Below are 9822 nucleotides of genomic sequence, written 5' to 3' on the forward strand. Positions count from 1 at the left end.
TGACGGGCTGCTGACGCCCAGGGAGTCTGCCAGGTTCGTCGCGGAGAACAGCCGGGACGTGCGCGTGGACGGCGGGGGCGTGCGCAGGGTGGCCGAGCTGCTGCTGGCCGCGGCCTCGGGGGCGGCGCTGCGGGCGGCCGCGTGGAAGGCCCGTCACGAGCTGCACCCCAGGGCGGCCGACGAGGCGGCGGTCAACTGGGTGTTCGTGACAGACACGCTCAACTTCTCCTTCTGGTCGGAGCGGGACGAGCACGGCTGTGCGGTGGGGTACGGGGGCGGCACGTACACCGGGTACTGGGCCCTGTGCGCCGCGCTCAACAGAGCCCTCGACGAAGGTGGGTGCTCCGGGGACCCGCCAGCCTCTGGGGTTCCGGGTCTCCCTGGACGGAGGACACCAGGAAGGAGGTGTCGGCAAGGCGGGCCCGAAATGTCTGTCGCCAGTCCCTTTGCTTAAAAAATAAGTATGAGAAGAGGTGTATTCGGAGGAACGATCCTAAGTTACCACGATCACAGCATAAGCATAAAAGTCAGTTTTCCTCTTTCCTGTTTAATTTTTAAAATTTTATCTTATGTGCGAAGAGATAGTATGTTTTCTTTCGTTGGGCAGATAACCTTGGATTATCATTCAAGGAAGATCACTTGGTCCCACTTGATGAAGCCTGTGTCCGTCGTGTACTGACGGGGACACTGGCGACACCCGCTGAGGCCGGTTTGAGCGGATGCTGCAAGAGCCAAAGCCCTGGCCGAGTCTTCGCGGGTGGCCCAAGTGAGACTGCTGGTGACCCGTCTTACCTTCAGGAGGGCAATGAGGCAAAAAAAAAAAAGAAAAGTCGGTTTTCTAAAGAATGCCACTTTACTCCCGAAGAACAAAGGGACAGATACCGTAAAACACTTTACACAGTCAAATTACATCTGATGGAACAGTGCAATACTTAGAAATGGGTGAATAAGTACGTGAATAAATACAGACGAGCAATTGATTTTTTTAAAATTTTGCTTCCGAGTTTTTGTTATTCAGGCACTTTTGATGCATTCTTATACCACGCATTTGGTTTCATAGTAAGTGCATGTTGTAAAAAACATGGAACAACATTTATAATGAATATAAAAGTATGACATTGTTTCTCAGAATTTTCTTTTCTCCCCAAAGGGATACCAATAACTAGTGCCCGGTACTATGCCACAGTGACCCTGGATCAGGTTCGGCACATACTCCGTTCTGACACAGACGTTTCCATGCCTTTGATAGAAGAGAGGCATCGCATTCTCAATGAAACCGGGAAAATTCTGTTGGAGAAGTTTGGGGGCTCTTTTCTTAATTGTGTCCGAAAAAGTGAAAAAAGTGCACAGAAGTTAATGCACCTGGTCGTGGAAAGTTTTCCTTCTTACCGAGATGTGACTCAGTTTGAGGTGAGTTGCTTCTGTTAGGGATTTTCTAAGTCCTATTATTCCTCTCAGAGCTAGCTCTTTTACTTCCAGAACTCGTTTTGAGAATAGAAACTTAAATTTTGAAGTTCATTCCCTGTGGAAGAGAAACAGTGACAAAATTTAGAGTTTCAAAGCCGTTACTTAATGTTTTCTAATCAATGTATTTCCTTTATTCTTTACTTTTTTACTTGTCCTTTTTTCTTTGTCCTTTAAAAATGTTTCAAACCTAAAAAACACTGAACCCTTCCTATAATGTCACTTGGGGATAATGAGGTCTCTTTAGTACTAGAAAAATTTACTTAATTGGATGAAAGAATGTATACTCACGGCCAGCCCCGTGGCGCACTCGGGAGAGTGCGGCGCTGGGAGTGCGGTAGCGCTCCCGCCGCGGGTTCAGATCCTATATAGGGATGGCCGGTGCGCTCAGTGGCTGAGCGCGGTGCGGCCAGTCTCAAAAAGGACACACACACACACACACACACACACAAAAAAGAATGTATACTCACTAAATTCTTTTTTTTTTTTTGGTCTTTTTTTTGGGATCTGCCGCACGCTGCTCAGCCACTGAGCGCACAAAAAAAAAAGAATGTATACTCACTAAATTCTTTTTTTTTTTTTTGGTCTTTTTTTTGGGATCTGCCGCACGCTGCTCAGCCACTGAGCGCACAGGCCATCCCTATATAGGATCCGAACCCGGGGCGGGAGACTCTCCCGAGTGCGCCACGGGCTTGGCCCAAATATACTCACTAAATTCTAATAAAAAGTATTTCTTGCAAAGTTCAATGTATATATACTATGTGTTTTTGTTTCTATATGCAGTATAATTCAACAATATTATTTGCCTTATGATATAAAAAAAAATAGATGTCCTTTTAAAGTAGTGACTATTTTGAGGGCCAGCCCGTGGCTCACTCGGGAGAGTGTGGTGCTGATAACACCAAGGCTACAGGTTCGGATCCCTATATGGGGATGGCTGGTTTGCTCTCTTGGGAGAGTGTGGTGCTGACAACACCAAGTCAAGGGTTAAGATCTCCTTACCAGTCATGTTTTAAAAATAAATAAATAAATAATAAAATAGTGAATATTTTGTTATACCCTCCCACTGTGTACCTGGATTTTGTTTTTGTAAAATTCTTTTGGAATCCTTTGTCACTGTATATTTTAACTGTGACATAGAAGTGGAAGCAAGTTCAGAGGAATCCCATAATATAAATCTATTGAATAAGTTAATGAATACTTATGTCAAGTTAAAATTTTGTTTTATTTTATTTATTTGGGGGCTGGCAGTACTGGAATCTGAACCCTTGACCTTGGTATTATCAGCATTGTGCTCCAACCAAGTGAGCTAACCAGCCAGCCCTCAAATTAAAATTTTAAAGCTATCCTTTTGTAATCATAATTCAATAACAGAAAAAAATTACCAATAATATTGTTTAAATCGGGTGGGGGGGTGCTGGCCAGTATCAGGATCAAACCCTTGACCTTGGGTTATCAGCACCAGACTCTAACCAGTGTTGAGATTTTTCTTTGTCTTCAAAGTATGTCCTGTCAGCCTTGTTTTTCAGGAAATTATGGATCAAGTTCCTTGTTTCATCATAAGCAATCTAAATATATTAGTATAAAAGAAATTTAACCTGCCATTTATGTGGCTAATAATTTATGTATTCCAGAATCAAGATGGTTTTAATAGAGGAATGGCTGAGATTAAATTTAATATGACTTCAAAATGGATGAATTCAGGACAACATGTAGTTTGTTTGCTTTCAGTTTTTTCTGGATGAAAGGAGTTTTTGTTTTTTTGCAGATTATAATATAATTGAGCAAACATTTGCTAGTTTCTGTTTCATTTACAGCACAGTGCTTTTGATTTGCTTTGCTGAAAAATTCAATTTTTAAAATATATATCAGGATATAGATTAATTTTACAGCTGATACATTTTAAAATGAAAATTGGTACAGGAGCCATTTCTCATGAATGCTCATTTCTAAAATACTTTCTTATAGAAAAATTCCCAAAATGTAACAAAAAACACATAAGAATTTTAACACTTTCTTAAAGGAGTATTATTATTTTTTCATTTATTTTTTCTATAAATCGTTAGTTACTCAAAAGCACTATTTTTTCTTTTTTTTTTTTTAAAGATGACCAGTAAGGGGGTCTTAACCCTTGGCTTGGTGTTGTCAGCAAGACCAGTGAGCGAACTGGCCATCCCTATATGGGATCCAAACCCATGGCCTTGGTGTTATCAGCACCACACTCTCCCGAGTGAGCCACAGGCCGGACCCTCATAAACACTCTATTTCTACCCCTCTGATTCCTAACATAATACTGAGCACATGATAGGTGCTCACTTAATGCTTTGAATAGTCATTTAACAGTTATCTTTGCATATTCATTTAACAGATACACAATTAAAGCACATTGTACAGTTAACTGTTTCTCCAAATGTGAGGGAATTCTAATTAACCTTGGGCACTGTTTTTGAAATTCAGAAAGTGTTAAAATTGAATTTTTTAATTCATATTTCAAAATTTTCTAACTATAAAAGTAAAATACCTTAATTATAGAATTTTGAAAGCACAGAGAAGCAATCCCTAGTCTACCAGCAATAGGCAACCAGTGGTCATAACTGGGTATTTTTTTTTTAAAGATGACTGGTAAGGAGATCTTAACCCTTGGCTTGGTGTTGTCAGCACCACACTGGCCACCCCTATATGGGATCTGAACCCGTGGCCTTGGTGTTATCAGCACCACACTCTCCTGAGTGAGCCACAGGCCGGCCCTATATCTGGGTATTTTTCTATATGAATGTATATACATGGGAATTTGGGACGGGGGAGGAATAGGATCATGCTGTATAGGTTATTTTGAAATTTAACATATTGTAAACATCTTTCTCTGTCAGTAAAAATCTTTCACAGGACAATTTTTTTTTTTCCTTTTTGTCTTTTTTACTGGCCGGTAACGGGATCGCAACCCTCGGTGTCGCGCCCGTACCAGGGACTGGCAACGGGATCTCAACCCTCAGTGTTGCGCCCACGCCATGCTCAGCCAGTGAGCAGGAACCAGTCACCACATGGGATCCGAACCCTCGGTAGGAGTGCCACCGCGCTCCCAAGCGGCGCACTCTCCAGTGCGCCACGGGGCCGGCCCAGGACAATTTTTTTTTTTTTTTACAGCATAATGTTTAATGGCTTCACAGTATTCTGCTGTATGGATATACAGTCCTACAATTATTTGCCCAAACTATTTTACCATAATATTTGTGTTAATACACAGTTTTATTTAATAAATTGAGTTTTATGTTTTATTGTTTTCAGTTTTATGCAATTATAAATAATACTGCACAAAAGTTTAACTAAATCTTTACAGATTTCCGTAATTATTTTCTTGGGATAGTTTCAGTAGTGAAATTGCTGAGTCAGAGCATGGATAGGATTTTCAGCCTTCTAATACATAAAAATGCTAACTGTTCTCCAGGAAGGTGATAATAAAGCCCCAAACTTCTATAACTTTGTCATATGTTTTTAATCTTTAACAATTTGCATAAAAATAGTCATAATTGTTTTTTAATGTATACTTATTTACTGAGATTATCATTCATTTTTAAACATTATAAACAGATTAATAAAGTTTAAAAATTTCAGACAGATTTAGATCAGTGATTTCCCCACCTGACTGTGCCCCAGAATCTCTTGGGAAACCTAAAATTCAGATGCTTTTCCAAATCGCCACCCTCAAAGACTCTGATCAGCAGACAAGAGAGCTATTTTCTGAAGCTCTTCAAGTGACTCTGATTTAAGAGTGTGCAGTAACTCTAAGTCCTAATTAATAATTTGGCTTCTCTAGTCTATCACTTTTATTCTGACATACTGATAAATATACATGAAAAACATGAGCCTTTTGATATTTCAACAGATAATTTATGTTACTCTTAAACATTTGTAACCTTGACCTTTCTATCTGTTCGTGATAAATTTATTGAAGGTTTTTTTTTTTTTTCCACGTCAGACGGGTAATGTGCCAATGTAGTAACAAGGTTTGAGAGAGGCACATCTCACACAATAGTGCGAAAACCCAGTCATCAAGCTTATGAACCACAAAAGGATCTATTGAAGAATTTGTTCAAGAAAATTAACTCAAGGTTATAGAGTTTTTCATTGACAATCATTTTATAAAGGTACTATTATGACAATATTTTATTCACAAAGGAATATTATGGAACACATAGGGAATTGTTATTTGGGGGACTTACTGGTTTTTCAGTGATATCAGTCAATATTTTAGAGACTGAGAATTTGATTCATTTGATTACTAAAACCATAATCAGCTTACTAAAATAGATTTATAGATTATTTGAATTTATTTTTAGATTTCTCACTTGAATCTTACTTTTTGTTCTTTTAAATTTTGAGTGGTATTCTGTATTGTGATCTAATCTTGGTGATATACTAGTCTGCTACCATGGAAACAGTGGTCATGATGTGACAATTTATGTTTTCTTAGATGCTAGCACTGATTTTGTTACATAAATTTGATTACTAGTTTTTTACATTTTGCTCTATGAATCTTAAAAACAGCACATAATGTCTTCTATCTATTCTAGTAAATTTGATGGTGTAATAGTTGTGTTTTATATACAGTTTTATAAATTGAGTTTTATGTCTTGTTTTATATACTAGACTTGAACTAGAAACCTAGTTAACATATATAAATACAGTTTAGGTAGAGGAACAATTGCCAGGTTGTCATATTTGGGGAGGTTTAGGAATATAGGTTCATAGCATAATGTAGGAATGTTTCTGAATGGTGGTTTGTTCCCCCAGCCCCTCAATATAATTTACAAACTTTATACCATGTCAAAAAATGAGCATGTGTGTTTGCCCTGGAAAACAAGGTCCTGAATTTTTTAATGGTGTCTTTAGAAATTTTAATTTATTTAGTGAAAGTATATCTGGATCAAATGCAATAGATATAAGGTTAAGCATTATTAGGTTATTTCTTTTTTTTTGTCTTTTTCGTGACCGGTAAGGGGATCGCAACCCTTGGCTTGGTGTCGTCCGCACCGCGCTCAGCCAGTGAGCCCACCGGCCAGTCCTATATAGGATCCGAACCCGCGGCGGAGCGTCGCTGTGCTCCCAGCACCGCACTCTCCCGAGTGTGCCATGGGGTGGCCCTTATTAGGTTATTTCTCATTATGACTATATCATTTGAGTTTTCTAAGTAAATAAAAGAATCTATATTGTCATTTTATGGAATTTTTATTTTACTTTTTATTTATTTCTTTATTTTGGCAGCTGGTTTGGGGGATCCAAGCCCTTGACCTTGGTATTTTTTTTTTCCTTTTTGTCTTTTTTACTGACCGGTAACGGGATCGCAACCCTCAGTGTTGCGCCCGTACCGGGGACCGGCAACGGGATCGCAACCCTCGGTGTTGCGCCCGCACCGTGCTCAGCCAGTGAGCGGGAACCGGTCTCCACATGGGATCCGAACCCTCGGCGGGAGCGCTGCCGCGCTCCCAAGTGGCGCACTCTCCAGTGCGCCATCAGGCCGGCCCTTGACCTTGGTATTTAAACACCACACTCTAACAAAATCTTATGGAATTTTTGTATGGAGCCTCTCCTTAAAAAATTTAATTTCAGGGCCGGCCTGTGGCTCACTCAGGAGAGTGCGGTGCTGGTAACACCAAGGCCACAGGTTCGGATCCTATATATGGATGGCCGGTTCGCTCACTGGCTGACCGTGGTGCTAACACCACCAAGCCAAGGGTTAAGATCCGCTTACCGGTCATCTTTAAAAAAAAAAAATTTTTTTTAAATTTCACTTTTAATTTAATTATTTATGTCATTAACTATTTAAAATATTTCCCAGGTTGGTCAGGATAGATTTTGGGAGTCAGTAGTTGATTTATTCCCATTTAGTAGACAAACAGTTATAAAACATGATTTGAGGTTATTTCCATTGGTATTAGAATTAAGAGTAGATTGTAATTATCTATGTTTTTCCATAGTCTATACTAATCTGCGTTTAACAGAGAATTCTTGAATTAAATCTAACGCACTATCTTACATGCTTGGTTAAATTTGTTTCTTCCATGTGTAAATATAATCAGCTAATTTATTTTATTATATGGACTTACATATTGACTTTGACCATTTCCAAAAATGGTAGAAAAATAGAAAGTCTATTGTAAATTCTGGCTGTTGATCAATTACATTTTTATCTCTAGAATATGTTAATCATATTATCTGAAAGGAAACAGTTCAGAAGTGAATGTTGTGATTCTTTTCAGACATGAGTGTAGGGATGATTAGTTTCTTCTTTATTTTTAAATTTTTATTATTTTATTTATTTATTTTTGTGGAACGCTTCACCAATTTGTATGTCATCCTTATATGGGGGCTATGCTATTCTCTGTATTGTTGCCATTGTAGTACATGTGTGTCGAAGTGAGCACTGTTTTCTTCTTTATATTCTTCTATACTTTATACAATTGACATGAACATTGTTGCAATCAAAAAAACATATTTTTTAATTTAAGAAACTTTCAAAAGGAATACTATCTAGACATTAAAAACAATAAGCTGTTGGATTACAGTGACACAAAAATATGTATATGAAGTAATGCCGTTGAAAAAGAATACTAAATAGTACCAGGAGGGCTGGTTAGTTCAGTTGGTTAGAATGTGGTGTTTACAGCACCAGAGTCAAGGGTTCAGATCCACATACTGGCCAGCCACAGAAGAATATATATATAGTACCAGGATTACGTAAATTGTTTTTTATGTGCCTTCAAAAAAATAGGAAGTAAATTTGGAGTGATAGAAATCACTTTTGTTTTCTGTAAAAGGTCTATAAATTCTTACCAGAAGAGTAAGATTTTTCTGCCCTTGAAAAAATGTTTTCAACATGTGCCTTTTTAAAATAGCATATATAAGGCTTTCAGATACCGAATTGACGTTTATATTCTCTTTATTCATCAGGGGAAAAGAATTTCTTTTTATAAACGAGCCCAAATCCTTGTGGCAGATACATGGAGCGTATTAGAAGGAAAAGGGGATGGTTGCTTTAAGGACATCTCCAGTATCACCATGTTTGCTGACTATAGATTACCTCAGGTGCTTGTTTACCTTGGAGCCCTGAAATACTCTGACGAACTACTGAAGAAGCTTCTCAAAGGTTTGCAACCTTAAGTCATTCTTTGTTATACTGTGAATTGTTGAGTCACTGTCACAAAAGGTCTCCTTTGCTTAAAAAAAAAAAGTACTACTTACTGTTAAAAGTATATGTAAAGAAAAATGCAAGGACAATGAAAATATTGAGAAAATGGCTTTTCTTGTTTACACTGCAGAATATGGATATTGTGCAAATTGTGCTATTTAGATATTACAAATTTTAGAACCTAATAAAATGAAACCTAAATTTATATTCCATGAAGGTATAAAACACTGACAGTTCATCAGGTGTAGCGTTTGAAGAGTATAATTAAGCTGAAGAGAACACTACATTGTGTGTAAAGGGTGGACTGAGAGAATATGTACTTCATTTTGAGGCAGGAGGCTCCAAGGTTTGCCACTGGGTTATCTTTCACAAGTTACTCTCTTCTCTAGGCTTATTTATCCACCATTAGCAGATATGATTATTCATATCAAAACTAGGAGCATTATAATAACTATAGGTAAATAGGGTTGAGAAGTTTGGGTTAAAATTACCTTTTTCTGAAAACATTTTCTTTTCTTTTTTTTTTTTTAAAGATGACCAGTAAGGGGATCTTAACCCTTGACTTGGTGTTGTCAGCACCATGCTCTCCCAAGTGAGCTCACCGGCCATCCCTATATAGGGATCTGAACCCGTGGCCTTGGTGTTGTCAGCACCGCACTCTCCCAAGTAAGCCACGGGCTGGCCCTTGAAAGCATTTTCTATATAAGAAAAATAATTATATAATTTTGACATTAATTTCTCTCTTTTGGGTACAGGGTTTTCTGCTACTCTTTATGCATTTTCAAAAGAAAGCAGTTTTTATGATTGAATAATTTTCTCTTGTGAAATAGATTTAAATCTCTCCAAATCAAAATAACACAGAATATAAAAGTACCATTATTTTTATGGTTGGTTCTACCAGGTTTTTAATGCTTCCTTGGATAGTCCATTTTGTCCTCTGTTTCCTTATTTGAAAAATAGCATGCTATTATATGTAATAATGCTCATGTCCTGGGTCATTAGTTGTAGGATATCTTTATTTATTTACTTATTTATTTATTTGGGGGGGGAAATCTTACATTTATTTGCTATTAAACCACTATTATGATCACAGGGAGAATTTTTTTTTTTTATTATAAATTTTTTTTTTTATTATTATTTTTATTTTGTCAATATACAATGTAGTTGATTAT

The 9822-nt window shown here is 37.8% G+C and overlaps 1 protein-coding gene across 1 annotated transcript in view; it reads left to right on the forward strand.

Moving 5' to 3' along the window:
- Position 1: 1 nt before the first annotated feature.
- The window catches only part of LOC103587558 (chromosome unknown open reading frame, human C9orf64), a gene marked incomplete at its 5' end in the record, with an annotated part of 27343 nt that continues 17522 nt past the window's right edge, over positions 2–9822 (forward strand). Inside the window, 3 exons of the mRNA XM_008569054.1 lie at positions 2–335; positions 1151–1410; positions 8413–8608. Of these exons, the coding sequence (XP_008567276.1) occupies positions 2–335; positions 1151–1410; positions 8413–8608 (790 nt within the window). The remainder of the gene's footprint in view (positions 336–1150; positions 1411–8412; positions 8609–9822) is intronic.

Source organism: Galeopterus variegatus, unplaced genomic scaffold (assembly GCF_000696425.1).
Source record: "Galeopterus variegatus unplaced genomic scaffold, G_variegatus-3.0.2 Scaffold460, whole genome shotgun sequence".
NCBI lineage: Eukaryota > Metazoa > Chordata > Mammalia > Dermoptera > Cynocephalidae > Galeopterus > Galeopterus variegatus.